Source organism: Lissotriton helveticus, chromosome 1_2, assembly GCF_964261635.1.
Source record: "Lissotriton helveticus chromosome 1_2, aLisHel1.1, whole genome shotgun sequence".
In the NCBI taxonomy this organism is placed as follows: Eukaryota; Metazoa; Chordata; class Amphibia; order Caudata; family Salamandridae; genus Lissotriton; species Lissotriton helveticus.
Window position 1 is genome coordinate 113,036,364 of NC_136058.1, and position 23,569 is coordinate 113,059,932.

The 23,569-nt window shown below is 42.0% G+C and overlaps 1 protein-coding gene across 1 annotated transcript in view; it reads left to right on the forward strand.

The window, feature by feature from the left end:
• Positions 1-15,106, forward strand: part of LOC144798738 (cytochrome P450 2J2-like) — a 488,232-nt gene extending 473,126 nt beyond the window's left edge. The window contains exons 8-9 of the mRNA XM_078669759.1: positions 7,904-8,042; positions 10,702-15,106. Of these exons, the coding sequence (XP_078525885.1) occupies positions 7,904-8,042; positions 10,702-10,883 (321 nt within the window). The 3' untranslated portion in view covers positions 10,884-15,106. The remainder of the gene's footprint in view (positions 1-7,903; positions 8,043-10,701) is intronic.
• Positions 15,107-23,569: the final 8,463 nt, after the last annotated feature.

Consider the following 23,569-nt stretch of genomic DNA (forward strand, 5'->3'; position numbering starts at 1 on the left):
GTGGACTGTTTGCTGAAAATGCTGGCGCAGCAGTTGATATGCTTGTTGCAGTAGCAGGTGGGTTGTCCTTCAACCTCTGTGTTGCAGCTCGAGCAAAGTTGTTGGGGTGTAAGTTGTTTACGTGTCGCTCCATATTTGCTGTGCTAAAGGAGTATTTTTGAGATGGATCACCTCTTGAAAGAGTTTGGAAAATTTTACAGGTTACTTTTGGAGCATTAACCTTTTTTTGCCCTTCAGGAAAAGTAAAAAACTACCAAATTAGATCTTCTTTCCTCTTCTTTGGAGTTTCCCTAGGAATGAAATATTCTTCTGAAGAATGGCTGGAAGATGAGTCCATTGCTGCTAATATGGTAAACTTTGTTCTATTTGACAAGATTCTCAGGAGAGATGTTTCTTTTTAGAAAGTCAAAGTAGAATTTTTTAAAATGGGACGGAAGTTTCAACAGTTGTAATAGGAAGTGTTATGAACCAATGACATTTCTTCTTTTAAAGTCACATGGCTTTGCGTACGTTTACACTGTTATTACGGTGTTCTTAGGATGCGAGTACGCATGACTTTTCACCGCGATTGGTGTAATTGCTTTTAAAAGTAATGTAGGATTATTGGAACTTAAAAAAAATGTTTTCATAATTATCCTAGATAGTGTGTTCTGTTAGTATGTTCAATAAATACATAAAACTATGTTTTTAAACAATTAAAAACATTTGCGTCTTTGCGTACGGGGCACCGTACATGACGTCACACGGAAGCTTTGATGCTACGCGTAACGTGAAAGCGTATTTGTAGTGTGTGGTGAGAATGATTAGCAGTACAAACTATGTTCCGATCACTCTCTCACTGTGAAATCAGAGCACAGGGCGCGCTATGAGAATGGTTAGAAGTGGTCACTCATTGGAGATCCGATTCAGCTGTGTGGCTTATCCACAGTATCATAACGTTACTTTTTAACCTGTTTGAGGTTTGCATGTAATACTATGGTATAGGCAGATATGGATGTTTAGGCAGCGCTTATCTCCATTAAGCTTGGTTATTATTATTTACATATAGGTGTCTGAGGGAGGGAAAAGAAGTCTATGTGAATGGCGAGGATTGCAGAATAGCACCACATCACTCCTTAATTTGTAGACACATACAATTGCATGGCTCTTGTAAACAAGATGCGCCTAATTTGGTGTGAGTTTTGAAAGGCACTGCGACACCTGCTATCATACCAACGTTCAGTTTACTGGAAACGTGAGTTATTTAATTTGAAATAATGCAGATTGTTGTGAAATGTTACCAGGCATCGGTTACATGATTACGGTAACTGAGTGTGTGGTTTGCTAAAAAAAAGTTGTGTTTACTCCTCTGCATGGGAAGCTGGATGTTTCCATCTGGCCGTCGATTCCGACCTTGAAAGCAGAGTCAACCAAGTGAGCCGTATAAGAGCGCTATTGTCTCAAAAAGAGGTCGCTCTTACATCTGCTGTAGAAACATTTGTTCTTCATGTAGTAAACACCCTCACAGAAGTGTATGATTGATTAAATACAGACGTGCCTTTGTTTTTTGGGGAGTTAATTCAGAGTTTCTTTAATGCGTCCTTGACTAAGGGGTTCTTACTTTTTTAAAGTTAGAAGCCGTGGTCTTGTGAGTTCTTTTCAAACTATAATTGGTATCTTCTCGCCATTTTTTCATTCAATGTTTTCCAGCATCTTTTGTGGATTCCCCTTAATAGTCGCATTAGTTGTCGATGTGCTTCTATTAATTTGTTTACTTAAATATGGATGCACATCCTCCAGCACCCGACAATAAGTCCCGGCTGTTGCTGCTGCGCAACCGAATGCTGAGTTATTACGGAGCGCTGCCTCTGGCTACATTGAGTGCAGCTTATGGATTATCATTTCGATTCTCCTTTTTTACATGCGTTCAGTCTGTCTTACATTGCCTGAGCTGCGATTCCGACTGGGCTCTGGTTTTGTGCCTCTGCAGTACGGTGTCTCCCAACTCAGATTATGACCAGCTGATGAGCCCCTTAGTGGTTCATGACTTGCTCTGTTCTGGCGGTGGGATTATGGCCTTAGCAGCGATACATGGAATAATGGGACATTGGTATGTTTTTGCAGCGGCGCATGACTTCTTGGCACGCAGTTACCTTGAAGATGACCTGAGTTTTCCTCCGATGGTGATAGAGGCTCCGGTCGTTGAGGAACATGTATGTTCATTCCCACTATTGAATTGGATGGCTGAAATGTTTTCAGATGGGAACAATGACTGTAAACCCTTTTTTCCACCCACCGGGGAGAACATTTGAACGCAGCAACAAGGGCACCCACGGAGGTTTTGCACTATGGAGTTGGGCAAGATCAACTACAAAGACCATAATGCCTTGCCGCACACCCACACGGGCAGGACTCAAGTAATTGAATAAAAGCACGTGCATATAATTAAAGCCGTTTGTTTCTCGTTCGTGAAAGTCAGTGAACAAGCTGTAAAGGCGAAACGCGTCTGGCATCACAGGAGAGACGTGTGACAGACTGAGGGGCTGCTACCGGTGGCACGAGTGCGGTAACCCCCTCTTGTGTGGCATTCCTACATGGGCAACCTTTTGGACATAATTTAATGTGGCTGGCCTCAGTCACGGGAATGCCCCGCCGCTGCTTCTGGCGGCTCTTCACCGTTCATGAAACTCGAGCGGTGTTAAGAAGGAGGGGGGCCTGAGCCACTGGCAGGTATCGGCAGAACATCAGCGCTGTAAACCCTTTTTTCCACCCACTGGGGAGAACATTTGAACGCAGCAACAAGGGCACCCACGGAGGTTTTGCACTATGGAGTTGGGCAAGATCAACTACAAAGACCATAATGCCTTGCCGCACGCCCACATGGGCAGGACTCAAGTAATTGAATAAAAGCACGTGCATATAATTAAAGCCGTTTGTTTCTCGTTCGTGAAAGTCAGTGAACAAGCTGTAAAGGCGAAACGCGTCTGGCATCACAGGAGAGTAGTGTGACAGACTGAGGGGCTGCTACCGGTGGCATGAGTGCGGTAACCCCCTCTTGTGTGGCATTCCTACATGGGCAACCTTTTGGACACAATTTAATGTGGCTGGCCTCAGTCACGGGAATGCCCCGCCGCTGCTTCTGGCGGCTCTTCACCGTTCATGAAACTCGAGCGGTGTTAAGAAGGAGGGGAGCCTGAGCCACTGGCAGGTATCGGCAGAACATCAGCGCTGTAAACCCTTTTTTCCACCCACTGGGGAGAACATTTGAACGCAGCAACAAGGGCACCCACGGAGGTTTTGCACTATGGAGTTGGGCAAGATCAACTACAAAGACCATAATGCCTTGCCGCACGCCCACATGGGCAGGACTTAAGTAATTGAATAAAAGCACGTGCATATAATTAAAGCCGTTTGTTTCTCGTTCGTGAAAGTCAGTGAACAAGCTGTAAAGGCGAAACGCGTCTGGCATCACAGGAGAGAAGTGTGACAGACTGAGGGGCTGCTACCGGTGGCACGAGTGCGGTAACCCCCTCTTGTGTGGCATTCCTACATGGGCAACCTTTTGGACATAATTTAATGTGGCTGGCCTCAGTCACTGGAATGCACCGCCGCTGCTTCTGGCGGCTCTTCACCGTTCATGAAACTCGAGCGGTGTTAAGAAGGAGGGGGGCCTGAGCCACTGGCAGGTATCGGCAGAACATCAGCGCTGTAAACCCTTTTTTCCACCCACTGGGGAGAACATTTGAACGCAGCAACAAGGGCACCCACGGAGGTTTTGCACTATGGAGTTGGGCAAGATCAACTACAAAGACCATAATGCCTTGCCGCACGCCCACATGGGCAGGACTCAAGTAATTGAATAAAAGCACGTGCATATAATTAAAGCCGTTTGTTTCTCGTTCGTGAAAGTCAGTGAACAAGCTGTAAAGGCGAAACGCGTCTGGCATCACAGGAGAGAAGTGTGACAGACTGAGGGGCTGCTACCGGTGGCACGAGTGCGGTAACCCCCTCTTGTGTGGCATTCCTACATGGGCAACCTTTTGGACATAATTTAATGTGGCTGGCCTCAGTCACGGGAATGCCCCGCCGCTGCTTCTGGCGGCTCTTCACCGTTCATGAAACTCAAGCGGTGTTAAGAAGGAGGGGGGCCTGAGCCACTGGCAGGTATCGGCAGAACATCAGCGCTGTAAACCCTTTTTTCCACCCACTGGGGAGAACATTTGAACGCAGCAACAAGGGCACCCACGGAGGTTTTGCACTATGGAGGTGGGCAAGATCAACTACAAAGACCATAATGCCTTGCCGCACGCCCACATGGGCAGGACTCAAGTAATTGAATAAAAGCACGTGCATATAATTAAAGCCGTTTGTTTCTCGTTCGTGAAAGTCAGTGAACAAGCTGTAAAGGCGAAACGCGTCTGGCATCACAGGAGAGAAGTGTGACAGACTGAGGGGCTGCTACCGGTGGCACGAGTGCGGTAACCCCCTCTTGTGTGGCATTCCTACATGGGCAACCTTTTGGACATAATTTAATGTGGCCGGCCTCAGTCACAGGAATGCCCCGCCGCTGCTTCTGGCGGCTCTTCACCGTTCATGAAACTCGAGCGGTGTTAAGAAGGAGGGGGGCCTGAGCCACTGGCAGGTATCGGCAGAACATCAGCGCTGTAAACCCTTTTTTCCACCCACTGGGGAGAACATTTGAACGCAGCAACAAGGGCACCCACGGAGGTTTTGCACTATGGAGTTGGGCAAGATCAACTACAAAGACCATAATGCCTTGCCGCACGCCCACATGGGCAGGACTCAAGTAATTGAATAAAAGCACGTGCATATAATTAAAGCCGTTTGTTTCTCGTTCGTGAAAGTCAGTGAACAAGCTGTAAAGGCGAAACACGTCTTGCATTACAGGAAAGCAGTGTGACAGACTGAGGGGCTGCTACCGGTGGCACGAGTGCGGTAACCCCCTCTTGTGTGGCATTCCTACATGGGCAACCTTTTGGACATAATTTAATGTGGCTGGCCTCAGTCACGGGAATGCCCCGCCGCTGCTTCTGGCGGCTCTTCACCGTTCATGAAACTCGAGCGGTGTTAAGAAGGAGGGGGGCCTGAGCCACTGGCAGGTATCGGCAGAACATCAGCGCTGTAAACCCTTTTTTCCACCCACTGGGGAGAACATTTGAACGCAGCAACAAGGGCACCCACGGAGGTTTTGCACTATGGAGTTGGGCAAGATCAACTACAAAGACCATAATGCCTTGCCGCACGCCCACATGGGCAGGACTCAAGTAATTGAATAAAAGCACGTGCATATAATTAAAGCCGTTTGTTTCTCGTTCGTGAAAGTCAGTGAACAAGCTGTAAAGGCGAAACGCGTCTGGCATCATAGGAGAGAAGTGTGACAGACTGAGGGGCTGCTACCGGTGGCACGAGTGCGGTAACCCCCTCTTGTGTGGCATTCCTACATGGGCAACCTTTTGGACATAATATATATATATATATATATATATATATATATATATATATATATATATATATATATATATATATATATATATATATATATATATATTTTGAATCCCGTAACATCGGGCTCCGTCGCCCCATGCTTCCTGGGTGGTGCAGCTCGGCGGCAGGACTTATTTGTGCAAGTTGAAACACACTCCGTCTTTAAAAGCAGTTGAACACAGACTTGGATTGAGGCTGAAAGACACTCTGAGGCTTAGTGTGAGCTTTGTTACAGCAGAAATTGTAAAAAGGACATCCATCTAAGGACGGTAAAGTTAAGGACTGCACCATCTATAATGCCTCGTGTTGTCTCAACCAGAGCGATCCAATCAGGATGCACGATGGCTATAAGTAGGATGCTGCAGCCTCATGTTCCTTTTTTAACCGCGGCTGCCTTTGATAAAGAGTAAACCTCGAAACGCGTCAGGTGGCGGTTAACTGCTTTTAAAGACGGAGTGTGTTTCAACTTGCACAAATAAAGGCTTTTTTATGGGGAAAGAAGCGTCTGTTGTTTCGAGTGCGGCTCAACTGTTGGACACCCCAAGGAGCACGATAGAGATATATATATATATAGGCTGCATATACCTCCGTGAGTGCGTTATCGTTTGTGGTGAAAGATAAACGATTGGAGCTGCCATATATAAATATATATATATACATACATATAGATATATATGTGTGTGTGTGTGTTTCTATTTATCTGCCGACCGCCATGCACCAAATCGAGTGGCACGTCCTTGTGTACAGATTAAGCAATGTCCGTAATTTCACCACAAACACCTCGTGAAACCACACAGAAGACAATGCTTATCGGAAAGCTGATTAGGATGCCTTTATTGGCATGCTATCCTCAAGCGTTTCGGCTGACCTGCAGCCTTGTTCACGGATAAAGAAGCGACATTTTGTTATTATTTTCTAAACAGGTTGCTACAAGACGTGTCATCATGACTGAAGCCAGACTACATGATTGCTCGCAATAATTCGCCATAGCATGAATTTCATATTATATGTCCATCAAATGAAGTAATTTCATTTACCGAAAAATTCATAGCATAATACATTTTAAAGTGACCATGGGTTGAATTAGACACATAATTTCACAGTAATAAATTGCACGGTGGCTGTATTATTCATAATGCTGAGTGCAGATCCTCTATTAAAGCATTATCTAGCTTATCATTATTACATCATTATAAAAATAGGCACTACGCATTTAGCACTAACCTATGCAGCCCCAGCGGCCTTATCCAATTGAAAATATTTGCCTGATATGTCATTGCTACGTGTTACAAGAACAAGCCCGAGTGAAGACAGACTACCTAACTGCTCACAATAATTCACCATCGCATGAATTACATTATATGTACATCAAATAAAATAATTTTATTTTCAGAAAAACTCATAGCACAGTAAACCATTCTAAATTGGCCATAGGTTGCATTGGACATATAACGATACTAAATTGCTCCACAGAGGCTGTATAATTCATATTGCTAAGCGCAAATATGAAACATTATCTTACTCATCATTATCACATTATTGTGAAAATAGGCGTTATGCAATTACCGCTAACCTATACAGCCCAAGTGGGCTTAATAAATGCAGCATATTTATCGAATATGTCATTGCTACGTGTTGAAAAATCAAGCCTGAGTGGGCAGGCACCTCTGGTGCTAACTGTCTTTGTAGTGCATTATATTAGTGCTATTGTAGTCCGACTTTCATGTAGTGTCTTTACTAATAAGTGATAATATGTACAGTGTAAATTGTGAAAACAAATATCATAAAATACAATGAAAAACAACTAAAAACAACTTCTGTTGCTTGGGAGGAGTCACTATTTTCAGGTTGCTATAGTGTTGATGTAAAACAGATTTATGTGCAATTCTTCCTCCATATTGAGGTCCCTTGGATCTTTGCATTCATCTCTATTTTGTATTTCTATTTGAGTTGTCTCAGCTGTTTCTCTCTCTCTAGCACCTCCTCTAAAATTTACAGCAATTGCATCCACCACATAATACGTTAAACCTGACGCTACACTTCCATGGCTTCCTCAAAGTGCTGAGTTACCAGGTATGTTCTGTCCCAGTTTCTAATGGTTCTTAGGTGCTGGAGACAACCCAAACAACCCAAACCTTTCCTGAAGACCTAAGGAAATGTTTCCACCCATACATTATCACAAGTTGCAATCATCCCTACTTTGGGGACATCTCGGACCCTCAACAGGGGAATCCTCATTAGTGTGATTATAAAGTACATAACCTTTTCCTTCCTACCACTGTCAAACATTGTCAGAAAAGAAGATCTCCCCCTTTGTCTCTCTACCTAAGTTCCCCAGCAGAGAATTTTCATTAGATTTTCTCCACCTTGGAAGAGCAATTAAAGCCAGTTTATTAATGCACGTCTGTTCAATCTTCAGGGAACTATTGTGATGGCAAATCAGACATCGGTTCTGTACGATGAGAATGAGTGGAAAACCCCTGACATCTTTAACCCGGAACATTTCCTGGAAAATGGCAAATTTAAGAAGCGTGACGCTTTTCTCCCTTTCTTGATTGGTAAGATGGAAATCATTGGTTTATGTGCTGAGTGGTAAAACATGTACTATTCTGTACTTTCCATGCCCTGTATGTCTCAGATGGGATCTGGAATGGTGAAAGAGAATGATGTGATACAATCTTGGTGTGTTGCCGGGAGTGGAAGATGGGAGAGATTTGGCTTTAGAGGGAGGATGAAGCCTATACTGAGGTATCTGCTTTTATTAAAACCTAAGGCCCTAGCATGAAAAAGACATATCGCCTACCTTAGTAGTTTCAGACTATACTGACTTCTAACTACAACACATACCTTCACAATATTTTGTCAATACATTATTGCTGCAAAAACATCTATGACGATTTGTCAAGTACTTAATTACAGTGCGATACAATTAAAGTGAACTGTGTATCAGCAGTCACCACTAGGAACTAATGTTCAATGTGATAAAATCATATTCCAAAACACCTTTTGCAAAAATAATTTTTCCAAAACATAATTTTTCTATTTTCATAAATTGCGACCTATTTTAACCTCTTTTTAACTCTTTTGGCTGCTAAGCCTTTTCCTTCTAGAATGCTAAACCCTTTTTTGCTATTTGGAGTACTTAAATGCTTACGCCTTCATAACTTTTCCACATAAGGTATTTACCCAAAATGTGAGTACTTTTTCCAGCAACCATGGGATGCTAAAGGTACCCAGGCTTTTTGGATATATGTTGATGGAGCTGCATAAGAAAGCATATTTTTTTTCTAAAAATGTAATAAACAAAAGGTTTGGTCTAATATCATCCCCATCCACCCAGGTTTCCAGAGCAAGTACAGTTGCATGAAAAACACATATTTACCACAGTTTCTGCATTTTTTCCCAAAGGTAGTTCATTTATCCGCTTTTTTTGGTTTCTACCTACTTGCAGTTTGTGGTGGAAACAAGTGCAAAATCCATGGGTGAGCCCAGAAAGCTGTACATGTCCGAAAAGAAAACAAAATTTTGAATTTATCAAGGGGTAGTTTTTGGAGCTTTCTCATGGTTTTCACAAGGAAACTAAAGATTGAAATATAAAAATAAGGAAAATGGATTAGGAAAAAACAGCCCTTTGGGACAACATTTTCATCTGTAACTTCTTGTCACAGTGGCTAATTTACAAAATCAATACACTGTTACGTCTGACAGACCTTTCAGGTCCTGCTGATATACAATGTTTGTAGATTCTCTAAAAACACATGATACCCAGAACCAACAACTGAGCTGTACCTAAGAGTGATTTTAAATTATGTACCGACTACATAGCAATTTATATGATAAAATGTAAAGAATGAAAAATGGGCGTGAAGGAAACAAATTTATTTCTGAACCGTACACAAGAAATTGTGTTTAGGAACAGTGCATATTTGTGCCCCTTTAAATTTGTGGTTATCCATAATGTCATGAGATTCAGAGGGCATTTTGCAAAAAATCTATCTGTCTTTCTTGCACACTGGCTTACATCTGTAAAGTACAAATGTAGAGAAATCCAATTAGTAATAGCAAATGTTCTACTGTTGTGTATTCCTGCACGTCACCAGATAGAACTGTCACCCCACTTGTGTGGCAGGGCTTGGTGCCAATGACACAAAATGCAACTTGAAAACGTCATATTTTACAAAGCAAAATCAATGTTTTTGTTTGATTACAATGTAGGTGGCTGCAGATTTTGGGCCCTAACTCTGCGCTACCGAGGGAAACCTATTAATCCCAGAATATTTTTTAAAACTAAACACCTGGGGAAGTCCAGAGTCGAGCGACTTGCTTAGATGTCACAAAGATTTATTACAGAGGAAAAAGTAGAGTTATAAGTAGCAATTCTAAACATAACACTGAATTCCACCAGTTATATATAAACAACATAATATACTTACACAGCTTTGAGGTACTGCTTATGGCATTACATATTACTAAACTAATTATATCTGAAAATTATGGTGGTGCAAGTTATATTTGGGTAATTTACATACAACTGGTGAATTTCAGTTGGTTTTACGGCTTTAAAACGTTGGTTTTTGCAGTGAATTTCAAAGGTTTTTTAATGCAAGTTAAAATCTTATCACGTTACTTACGTATAACCCCTCTTTAACCTTTGTTTTTTTTTTCAGTGAATACATACGTATATACAAACATATGTTAATTTTAAAAAGTGTGTTTTTAGAACTAAAACGATTAGCCTAAATTATGTTTTTTGTCAAAGTATGCTCTATTAAACATATACAAAATGTTAAGTGATAACAAAGTTATTGTAAAAGATGTTTTTTGTAAATTATGTTATCACCTACTACATCCTAGGCCTGACCCCTATGACCTTGACACTTCCATGGTAGTGCCCTTCTTTAATATGTAGTTAGTGAAATTACACATGTTTCTTGAATGCCTGACTGTGGCTACTCTCCTACTCCATGCAATGCCTCTTTCAATTATGACTGTTCAGCTCACAAAGATTTAATGAGTTCATGCATTTCGTAACAGTAACAGGGAATGAGACTATAAATAATTATATATGAAAATTATCACTGTATGGCAAGCAATGCAGGTGGTAATTATAGGAGCCGGATTATTGTAGTATATGTAAACAAAGTTGAATAAAGATGCCATGTCCATAGCAGCTCTTTTTATCTTTCACTTAATTGTATTTTGTCTGCTTTGTTTTAGGAAGCCGTGTCTGTCTTGGAGAACAGTTGGCAAAAATGGAGCTCTTCCTCTACTTCACCACTTTTCTCCAAAAGTTCAGCTTTAAGGCACCCAAAGATGCCCAATTAAATGTTTCTAAATTCACAGTTGGAATCACACTTTCTCCACTTCCTTACAAGATTTGTGCCATTCCTCGCTGCTAAAAGCCTTGAAATTAATCCATTCAATAATCTTTTTTTTATTTTTTATGCTATTTCACCTGGATTCTAAGTGAAGATTACCATAGTTCAACATGGCAATGGTCATGATAGCAGAGCTGTACTCATCAATTTAGAGAGGTTAAAACATTTGTGTAAATCTAGTTTTCTTACTGTTTCTTAAGTCATACCAGAAAGTTTATAACCAGAAAAATACAATCAGAAAACAATATATGTAAACTGATTAGCCCATACAATTTTAGTATATTAAAATCAATATGTATTTGACCAAATGAGTTATAGGTTTTTTGTAACAACTGAGAAAATAGCAAAAAACTATTATAGGAATATTTCACTTAGTTAAGTTTTGGATACAAATATAAATATCTCTTAATTTTGCAACCAGTGCTTCACTCAGCTAATCATACAATGAATCAAACTTACCTTTGAAGTCTATTTGATTAACTTCATCCTTGCTCTCCAAACTTCACCATTTTCTGCTAGCTTCTCTGACTGGGAAAGTACAGGCGTTGTTTTTAAAAAAGAGCTATCACTTTCAAAAATATCAATAGGCGACTTATAGTGCTTTTTTTGGTGTATGTTTGTATAAATATTAGTGAGCTAAGAATATAGTTTACGCACTAGAAAAGGAATAATGATGTGAAGAAATACAGGTCACTAGCATACAGACATGCTGCCTCTACCGCCCGCTTGTGTGTGTTACAGATATACGAAATCTGGGCTTCAAAGTAAATGTTATAAACAATGTAACTTAAATAGGTAAGTTATTTCGAAGACAACATGCAAGATATTTTGCGGCAGTTTCTGCTGCCCTTCATTATTGTATATCATTAAACACATCTTCTTCAAGTATCTTTTATGAAAAATATTTTCATATATAGATTTTGAGCAAGTGTTTTGCTTCCATCTCAAATTACCTCTTATCCAATTTTTAACTGCCTTCTCCTGCATTGCATTTTTCTTGATGGACTGGTAGCTCTTATGCAAAAGCTATACAATGTTCTCCTGTGCTCTCCCACTCAAGGCACAATCATGGCTGTCATTTAGTGGTTGCCAGGGGTTGCTTCTGCGATCTCTGGCTTGTCCCTTGTGACATATGGCACCACCTTTGCGACTGTCTGGCCTCAGAGGTAGCAAAGTCAATGGTAAGGGCAGAAAGTAAACATTGTGCTGTTTACTTTCTGCAGCCCCCACTACGACCTGGGACATTAAACGTTTGGTTTTGTAAAACACAATGCAAAGCATGTTCTCTGGAATAAATTTAATTTTTTTTTTAAATAATGCACATTTCTCACTTATTTTCTTTGGGGTGAATACATGGAAAATTATGTGTTTGAATTAAAACCTCACCTCTGTGTTTGAATGAGAGATATGCCTCACGTGATTGTGGGTTTCTGGTAGAGGGGGATAAAAGCCTCCTCGAGCAGCAATCATAATCTTTGTCAGGGTGAGGCACAAGAAAACCCCAAAATAACCTGGAGGCTTGACACAGAGCCGTCAGGTTTAACTTAGAGGCAATGTGTAAAGAATTTATGCTGCACTTTAAACAGTAATAAAGTGAATCACAAGACAAAAAAAATCCTAACCAATTTAGACAAATAGAGCAAACTGTAAAAAATAAATTAACACAAAAACTACAACAATTTAATCAGTAGAACCAGAGCTAGATTTTGTAAAGAGTTTGTGTAACTAGCTCCAAAAAGCCCACTCGCGGCTATTTGGGCATGTGAGATCGTGAGAAAGTCACAAGTTCAGGTAGACCCCAAAATAAATTGAGACAAAAACTACAACAATCTAATCAGTAGAACCAGAGTTATGATTTTGTAAAGAGTTTGTGAAAATAGCTCCATAAAGCCCAAAGCGCCACTCGCGGCTATTTGGACATGCAAGATCGGGAGAAAGTCACAAGTTCAGGTGGACCAGAATGGAGCAAGAGTAGGATAGATGGACCAGGTTAGTCCCGCTAAAAAGGTACCTTCTCAGTCCAGCACAAAGAGTCCGATTCGTGGTGGAGGAGCAGAGGAGTGTCGCTGAAGGTTGCCAATGGAACAAAAAGAGCAGGTCGGGTGTTGCAGACAGTTGTTGCTATAGTGCAAAGATACTATTGTCATTGCGAGTGGTCAGGCTGGAGTTATGTGGTGGTGTTCCCTGTGAGCAGTTGATGCTGCAGCGTGAAGAGTCTGACCGATGGAATTTGCCGGGCTGTGCAAGTAAGTAGGATTCAACACTAACAGGCCAATTTGCAGTTGCAAAGAGCCCTAAAAATTCAATTCACCCTCTATGAGATCACACCAACAGTCCAGGACCTAAGAGGCATCACTTGGGGATCAGGTTGGTGCTCCAGCTGGATCTAGCTGTTGGTGCAGATAGATGGGAGTTTGTTATGTCCCTGTGGCTTATAACAGTAGGCCTTAAAGTCCCTCTGGGAGTTTTGGGTTCAGGTGCAGATCCAAATCCCTCTTACTCAGGCAGGAGGGAAGCAAGACAGCAGGTCAGCAGCCCAGCAAGGCAATAGTGCAGCAAAGGAGCAGTCCAACAGAGTTGCAGTCCTTTCAGCAGCACAGCAGTCCTTCCTGGTAGAGTTTCCACAGGTCCAGAAGTGTACTGAAGATGTGGGGTCTGAGGTTCAACATTTATACATGGTGCTCACGTTGAAGTGGAGGAAGCTTCTAGAGGTTTCCACTCCCTGGAGGAACCAGGCAACCCCTTCCTCCCTGTCCTGGACCCAGCTTGTCTAGGGTCAAAATAGACTAGTGAAAAGCCCTTTGTGAAGGTACTCAGGCAAAGCCTTTGTGATTTAACAAGGGAAGAAGGGTTTCTCCATCTTGGATTTAGTGGGTAAGGGGCACTGTGAGATTGTTTGCAGTAGTGTTATGCCTGGGAACCTTTTCCCGATTGGTTATGGAAGGTCAGGAGTCATACCACCCACAAGCTAGTGACAAGCATAAGTGAGGCACCCCAAGAGATCATCTTCAGAACACACCTGGACCTGTGGAAAAACAGAAGTATGTCTGCACCTGCTTTTTGAAATCTGTGAGGAGACCTAAAGAGCTGGTCCTTCTCTAACTTGTACCCAAGACAAGGAAGTGTACTTCAAGGGTCAGTTGGCTAAACTCCTGTGTTAGGAGGGGCCGAAGAAGCTGGAAAGGGTCTTTTCAATGAAGAGCCCAGCTGACCAGTTCCAAACTGACCGTCCCCGGACCATGTTGGTGGCCTCTACTGTAGTGAGTTTTGATCAACAAGTACTCTTCCTGAGGTCCTGAGAACCTTGGCTGTACCTAACATCCACGGGACTTGGAAACATTTTGGACTTGAGAACTGGGACAAACTTGCCAATTGATCCATGCAAAGTATTATGCTGTCAGACTGAAGAAGCAGGTTTCTCCCACCCAGAGCTCATCCACAGTAGTAAATTCAATTTAGCTGGACCTCGCTGAGAAGGTATCAGGCATTGTGATGCCCTCTGTCATGTGGGCCCTAGAATTAACCCTAGGCAATGAACTCCGCTACGCTCTTGGAGTTTGCGGATATTTGTTAACTACGCATTCCATGAAAAACACTTAGTCAGGCAAAAAATCCGCTTTCCACGTAGCGGAGTCCACTTCTAAACTGCACCCTCAAATGCTTTGATAAAGCAACTTTACATGTTAAAAAACATATAACCAATTTACAGAAGTGAAATTTGAAATTGAAATATCAGGCAATGAGAGAGGTGATGATTTTGGGGTCCCTCCTAACCTAAGGGGAGGACCAAGCAGATGCCTTGAACACAAAGAGCATAACATGATGAACGATTCAGTGGTGTCCAATCCTCTTTGGACCACCCCAAGCACAGTTATTATTGGCAAAATCCCAACCAAAGGCCCTGCAAAGCATTATGGGATGAGTTTAGCAGTGGGCAGTGAATATTATAGTATCCAATATCAAAATAATTCTACAAAGAGCTGCAGTTCAACTCGTCGTTACTAGTTGTCCCTCACAAGTCAAATGCAAAAGCATTGAATCAAGCTGCAGTTCCACTAGTCATAATTAGATGTCCCTCACGAGTCAAATGCAAAAGCATTGAAACCCTTTCATGAAGCTGCAGTTCAGCTCTTTGTAGAATGTATAGTATTAGCTCTCAGCTCAGGGTTTCAATGCTTTTGATATTGGATACTATAATATTCACTGCCCACTGCTAATCTTGTCCCATAATGCTTTGCAGGGACTTTGGTTGGGATTGTATTTTTGTCTATAATAACTGTGCTTGGGGTGGTCCTAAGAGGATGGGACTATCACTGAATCGTTCAGCAAGATGTGCTCTTTGTTTTCAAGGCATCTGCTTTGTTCTCTCCCTAGGTTAGGGAGAATCCCAAATTCATCACCTCTTTACTGCGTGCTAATTTATCACTTTCACTTTTGTGAAATGATTATATGCATTTTAGCATGTAAAGACAGAGATACTTTTTATTTAAAATATGAGGTCTCTGTTGGTGGAGCGGAGTTTTTGTTCAACTTCGTGGAGTTCTGCGTAGTAGTACTCCGCCCACCCTTACCTAGAATGCATTGTCGACATTATTAAGTTAGCATGAGCCTTTCTGCCATGCTTCTGCTTTTGCACACGTTACTGCATTATTTAATCATTGCAACACTTTGGCTGTAACCCTCATATGAGATTGTGTTATTTTCTCGTTTTCCGTCTGAACGCGATGTGCAAGGTCGAAAAACAATGTCTCTTGTTATCCTGTTCTGGTCGGCCCTTAGTACCTAGACATAACATAATATGCACAGCTGCATTACTGAAAGACTCGTGCTTTGATATAACGTTGATGCATGTTTTTTAACACACTTGTAGAGAGGTGTTTCATGGAGAAGAGCTCAGCTGTGCATATGTTGTAGCCTTTTCTTTCAAGGTTTAAGGTATGTGGTTTGCTATGGAAACCTAGAGATCTTCCTTTATATAAAATAAAGTCTTCTTACCAAGGGGAGGGTGGATAGGTTACTGTATTGCCTATTTCCACAGTCTTTATAATAATGAGCACCCCTTTTGTTTTTCATGGAATTGTAACAATGCTAACTGTACTAAGTTTATGCATTTTGCTACTGGTAGCACGATAGTCATAATAAACATTTTTAACTATTACAGTGACTCTGACAATTTTCTTTGTGGACAAGTATGAGTATGCAAAAGAGTTTTCTTGTTCCCGCGATTCCTGAGAGAGTCAGGAGTGTTGTGTTCTGGTTTGTCTAATCATGTGTAGCTTCTTGATATTTGTAGGAGACCGAATGAGACACTATAGCTAGTCGGTTGGTAGTTTGGGTGCTGAGCTGGTAGATTGGTACACCACTACATACTGAGGCCCTGTTTTCCTGTACATAGTTCTGTATATGTGCAGAATCTCTGCAACACCTCTTTGGATACAATCTACAGCTTTGCCCTGGAGGGCAATTCTGAGCTTCGAAAAAGAGAATAAGGGCCACAAGTATCATTATTTTAAATAGTAATTACCTAATTGTGATTCTATGAGAATCGCTATTTGAATGTGTGAAACTCCATGAGTCTCCTTTAGCGTTCCCTAATGGGTTGCAAATCAAACGACATCATTAATATTAATGAGGTAGGTCGCAATTTACGACCCATTTGGAATCACTAAAATCACAGGGGTGGTGGCCTGCTGATGTCAGCAGACCACCATGTATGTGATTGCTTTTAAATAAAGCAATAATTTTTTTAATGCAGCCTGTTTTCCTTACATAAAAAGGATTGTGTTTTAAAAAGAAAAATGAAAGTTTTCTTTTCATTTTTCAAGAACAGGCAGTGGTCCATGGGACGACTGCCTGCTCTTAAAAACATTTTAATGAACATTCACAAAGGGGAACTTCCCATTTGCAAATAAGTTACCACCTACAGGTGGTAAAATGCAAATGTTGTGCAACCGCATTTTGGTCTCAAAACATTCGTACACACCGCTGCTATTTGGTATTAAGAAGGGACACCCTAAACACATGTTACACATGTCACATGTTACTGTTTGCGAACAGTAAAATGCATGATACATGTGCCCCTAAGTACATTTGGAGAAATCTTTACCGGGCGAATGTGCAAAAGTATTCATCCAGTGTTAGTAATTTCCTATGTGAGAGGTTCAAATTTTCTTGCTCTGAGCTTTTTCTGTTGTTATGATGTGATACATGTTACTTAGGGCCTGATTACGATGACGGAGAGACCACCACTGACAGCTTGTCGGTGGCAGTCTCACCGCCATTGTAAGCATGTTTTCCGCCCGCCACATTAGGATGGCGGACAGATGGTTGGAGAGATTGACCACCACGGCTCAAGAAGCTCATCGGAGGGAACTCCGATCCCTACAATGGTGGTGGTGCCTGCTGAGCACCTCCTTAGGGATTATAATGTCCATCCCCACTGGCTGTTTCCTGGCGGTTAACCTGCCATGAAATGGCTGGCGGACAGGGACATTGGGGGCCCTCCCACCTGGCCCTCAGTTTTGGGTGTTGGAGGCACCTATGGTACCCCCCTACATATCCCTGCACCATGTGGCAGGTGCCTGCCATGTAGGGCAGGGATATGTGTTATGTCTATTTTTGTCCTGCGGCGTGTATACAGAAAGTGTGATAATATCATTGATGGGACCGTCGACAGCAAGTCGGGCGGTGCCGTCTCTGATAAGGAGGCCCTTAGTCCTACCTTCATTCCTCTTAAGCAGTGGCGGCTGGTGGTGATTGAAAGTGGTGAGGCATAGAAGTTTGGGATGAGTGCCCCGTGGCACTCAAGTGTAAAAAAGAGTGGGCAAATGGCGCATTTTTAAGCAAATTTGAGTAAGCAAAAAGATGAATAAAGCAATTGTAAAAGTGGAGTTATGATAATATTGTAAGTACTGCTTATTCAGTATACCCACAGCATTTCATAACAGACTTTGAGTAACAATGCTCAGTACATCACAGCATTTTTATTTATTGATATACCTTCACAAATGAAATCTACTCAGAAAATGCAAGGTACTTTGATTTGTCGGACTGGACACAATGAGACAGCAAGGAATACATTTTGAAGCAGTGTGCTCCCAACCCCCATTCTGTTTAAAAGGCTCCCTTGAGCCAGCAAACTGAAGAGCTTTGGAGATAAACCTGTGTACCTGTGAGTGGTACTGTGTCCTGAGAGGAACTTGGCAGCATTTCCAGCAACCCCAGATGATTTTTCTTTGCTCTCTAATACTGCTGCTCTCTACTGATGACTGGCTCAACCCAGAAACGCGTTTTTTTAGAGATATACAGCAATGTCTGCACCAACTTTAGTGAAAAACTCCAGCTAATTCTGAAGTAAGTTTAAACTGTGTACTGCATTTACCAGGATGCAAAGGGGCGAAATGTGCTGGGACTGTGAGGCAGTATGCTCCCAACCCCCATTCTGTTTAAAAGGCTCCCTTGAGCCAGCAAACTCACGAGCTTTGGAGATGCACCTGTGTGTGGTACTGTGACCTGAGAGAAACTTGTCAGCATTTCCAGCAACCCCAGATGATTTTTCTTTGCTCTCTAATACCACTGCTCTCTACTGATGACAGGCTCAACCCAGAAACACGTGTCTAGAGATATACAGCAATGTCTGCACCAGCTTTGGTGAAAAATTCCAGCTAATTTTGAAGTACGTTTGAACTGTGTACTGCATTTACCAGGAATCAAAGGTGCAAACTGTGCTGGGACTGTGAGGCAGTGTGCTCCCAACCCCCATTCTGTTTAAAAGGCTCCCTTGAGCCAGCAAAGCTGACGAGCTTTGGAGATGCACCTGTGTGCCTTTGAATGGTACTGTGACTTGAGCGAAACTTGGCTGCATTTCCAGCGACCCCAGATGATGTTTCTTTGCTCTCTAATACCGCTGCTCTCTACCGATGATGGGCTCAACCCAGAAACACGTGTCTAGAGATATACAGCAATGTATGCACCAACTTTGGTGAAAAACTCCAGCTAATTTTAAAGTAAGTTTGAACTGTGTACTGCATTTACCAGGATGCAAAGGGGCGAACTGTGCTGGGACTGTGAGGCAGTGTGTTCCCAACCCCCATCCAGCATTCAAGAAATGTTAGGATTAACACATATTGTTCAGTTTTTGTAGACAAAATCAGCACGTCCGTCCCTAAAAGCTGCAAACTTCTTAAAGACTTGAACATTAAAAAAATCTGAGATTCTCTTATTAACTAGGTCTCTCTGTTTAGAGAGCATTGCTCAAGCATTCAGCCCTTCCTGAATCCTGGTGTTCATCAAGACTGTTTTGATTCTGTTTAAGGTTGAATACACTGTTCTGACTCTGCTGTTGTCATAGTAATGGTTATGACTATTTTTAGTAAAGGCACTGTCTTTAAGTCATTTTTCCATATTGAGATTTTTAATTAAAGAGATCAAAGAAATGGCACCAGTGGCCTGCCGATATACATGCATTCCGTATAGTAAAGTTAACCAAGTTCTCAGATCCTCTTTGTTGAGCGTAGGATAAGCTCCGACAGCCTCATTAAGTGCTTGCTCAGGGAAAGAAATATCATCATCTGGAAAAGCGCTTGAACGCCCCTGGGCAGCAATCGCGCTTTACAAATGTATGTTTCATTTCATTTCATTTCATTTCAAATGGATCACTTTGCAGTAATGTGGCACTCACCAAATACTTTGTGAAAGAAAAACGTTCCTTTGCATGGACAACTATAGTGTCACATATTTCCTTTGCAATTCTGACATGGCTTCTGATGTTTTTCTGCGGTTTGAAAAATGTGATTCTTTTGGCAATGTGCTGTCTAAATTGTCAATCCCTTCTCTGACTTTGTTCATGCTGGTAACAACCAGAATGGCAGCTCTTTGCACAAATATGGTATCCATTTTGCATTTTTGTAGGTGGTTGTATATGCCGAGATGAGACATTATTTCATGAAACAAAGACAGAAAGAAATGAAACTCTCTGTCTTGTGTTGTTCTAGCAAAAGTTATGGGCCTCATTTCCACTTTTGAATTCAGAGTCACCACATGTTTCTATTTTGTTTCAACATTTCTCAAGATTAACCCCGATATTGGTATATTAGGTTGATTGTGTGGATGAGAAAGCTCCAACGAGTTAGAGATTCATTTGGAAGCCTTCTGGTCACAATGTCATGAAGTATTTCCATTGTTTTGGGTGAATATGAGAAGAATACTGCCATGTCTGCTACATCCAAAAAGAAAATGTGTGCCTGCCACTGCTTGTTGCATAATAAGATTCAGTTAGTGAGCATAACAGTGCCCATAATGGGCATTAGGGTACACATCTCTAATTTCTTTTTTTTACCTCCACCAAAGATTCACTCATTACTAAAGCACCATCCTAGCTTTGTGCAGTATGTTTTTGGTTTTGAGGGTGCTCTAGAAAACTCGAGTTCAGTTCATGGACTATAGATGAAGTAATGGTTTCTGCACTAGGTACTGAAAGATTAATACAGACTGTGTTTTAGTGGCCACATCAGTGAAGTCATCAGCCTGAATAGCCACAGAGTCTGTGTCTTTCAACTGTTGGACAAAATAGTGTTTTATAATCTCTAGCATACACTCAAAGAGTTAATTTTGTATCATTTTAGAGGAGCCTTGAAAGACTGTAGCACTTGTTAAATGTGCTTCCATTTCAGTCTACGAATAGTTGCAGTTGATGCACTAGGCCTCTGAATATGCCAGTATTTGATGAACTTTCAGATTCATCGTTTTCTCTTGTAATGTCTGCTTGAAAGCACCACAGAAATTATTTTTGTCATATGTGTCTTTTCCGAACAACTGCTTCATTATGTTTCTTTATTGCTTTTCAGTACACGTCACTTATGTGGGATTTAATGGGTGTGTCTCCCAACATTCACAGTCTTGTCAGGTTTTCCATGTGAATTCTTGAGTGGCCATGCTTCTTCATTTTATCCGACAAATGCTTTAAGTCTGTTACTCCTTTTTTTGTCCAAGAAATGTCACCACCAAACAGCAAGCAGGGGAAGCAGAACAGAGAATTTGTTGGTAAGTACTCCCTGTAAATCAATCAACTTTTGTGTACCAGGAAAGATGTACTTTTGTAATTCTTCCCTTTGTCTTGGGCACTTTGTTTTAAGTATGGCTGGTCAGGTCGTAATTTTGTTTTTCTAATTCGTTTGTCTTCATGACACCAAGTATTGTCTTTGCAAGTAGCTGCTCTAATGTATTCATGGTGTCTTACCAATATTAAAGTTACCTTTCAATGATTAAAGTACAAGGTATATGGTTTTGTGCAAAAACATAACTCATTTTTCTGAGCAAAAGCATAGATTATGGGTTATAGCTCCAACAGCTCCTCTTTGCACAACATGACTGATAACAAATATAGCCTGATTGCCTGCTGCCACGCTGGGCAATACTGGCTTTATGGAGACCCTGAATCAGAGATGTATCTTGAGACACAGGTGAGGGTCTATAACAACAAGGCAAGGTAGAGTGCCTTTAACAGCTGGTATAGCCCAAGCATGGCTTTATTACATTCCATTCACTCAGAGAGGAATCTAAATTAAAAAGGGAGAAACAGAAAGATAAACATTTGAATATCGGAGCAGAGGGCTTATACCAGCCGTTATTATCCCTGAGCCAATTCAATGTCTTCAATGGAACTCCCAACATTCCAATAATTTAATATTGATTACACAGTTCCATGCCTCAAATTAATACTGATGTGACCCAAACCAAGCAACCCACCATGTAGATCACTGCACATACATAGCCTTTAACTACAATGTAAAAATGATACAGCGTCAGCTTCCTTACCTTAAACACTGGGGTTGTGTTATGTTGGCACAGGAGAAGGAAAGGAGGTTGGGTTCTGTACCCTCTTGTCCTATGCCCAAAGATTATGTGCAGGCCTTCAGGCTTCACCAAATGCTATTTTTTTTTACATATTTAGTAGTGGCAACTAAACACATAAATTATACGTCAGAGACAAGTTCATACATACTACCCTTTGGAAGAGTTAGAATCTAGTCCTCCAAGCTGATAGGTTTCGGGTCTCTGCAGTGATTATTCCAGTAGAAGAGGGGTATAACCAATGTAATTTGGGGCATGGGATAAACAACTAAACTACATTTCTGTCATCCTTATACTGTGCCACACGACCGGTATTTTAACTTCTGCCTGAGATTTCAGTTATGGCATCCAGATATATAACCCAGTACCTGACATACATTTTAAACCAGACAGGTCAATGGTGGTTGATAGCTGTTTAAGATACATGAGTAACAATGATTTTGTTGTAAATAATATTGACTTGGCTCACTGAAGCCTCTACCCCGATTTTGGACATACTAGTCCCCCCCAACTATCACGACGGGCGGGGGAATTGCATGCATTTTTAAAAACAACCTCTCCGTTACCAAAGTCACCTCCCCCACCCTCTCCTCCTGTGAACTCCTCGGCCTCGACATCACCAGCGAGGGCAAACAAGTTTGTGCTCTACATCTCATCTATCACCCGCCTGGTGACAATCTCATATTCACCCAACAACTCATGGACATGATCACTTCTAATGCCGGTCGGCAGACCACCCAAGTCTACCTGGGTGACTTCAATCTCCACTGGAACGCTCAGAAAGACACAGTGGTGAATAGTCTCAAAACTTTCCTTAATGCACTTGACCTCACCCAAATATGCGATAGACCAACACACGACAAAGGCGAGATACTTGATCTCATCATTGCCAAAGAGAATTCTACACAACTGGAGACGATTCTACCCTGCGACTGGTCAGATCACCACATTATCACCTTCTTTATCAATGAAAAAGTTAAACCTAACCCGGCTCAACCAATCAAATCCAAAACATGGAAAAGGGACATGAAGAATCTCAACCCCTCTACTCTGCCTCCCCACATCGGCAATCTCCTCCTTCCCCCTTCAGGTGCCTCGGATGTTCTTTTTTTTTTTTTTTTTTTTTCAAAAACCTTTATTGGAGTAAGCATAGAAAAGTACAAGAATGGGCCTACAACCTCACGGGCTGGCCGCTAATAATAATGCACAAGGCGTGAATTGAAAATATACACCCGTGGTCAGGCACAAATCGAGCTCAAAGCATTACTTCCCACATATCCCAGAGCATTTTGAATTTTATTTTATACATAAAGAAAAAACAAACACTAAAAAGGCGAATGCATAGTAAGGAAGGTCAGCCCAAAGGACGGAGGGGATGGTCCACGACCAGGAGAACATACTCAGAGCCCAGAGGCTCCAACGAGGTCGGGGGGGGGGAGGGGAACAGAGGGGAGAACCGGAAATGCAAAAAAACAGTATGAAAGGGTTCCGGGAACGCCCGCCTAGGGAGACGGGACAACCTCGGCAGTGCCCACAAGGGGAGGAGTACAGATATCTCCACGATATTCATTCCACTGACCCCATATGTTCGTCCACGCCCTGGGTCTGCCCCATGCCACATAAACAGTCTTCTCACGAAACATGGACCAGTCCATGTTGTCCTCCCACTTCGAGACCTCCGGGGGCCTAGAGGCGCCCCAGAGTTGCGCTACATCCCGTTTCGCAATCATGTAACCCAGGGTAGCCCATCTGGTCTGGGCCACAGAGTAGTCAGTGGGTTCCCAAACATTCAGCAGACATCGTCGAGGCTCCGGCCGCAGGGCCACACCAGTCACAGCAGTCATCACCTCAAGCAC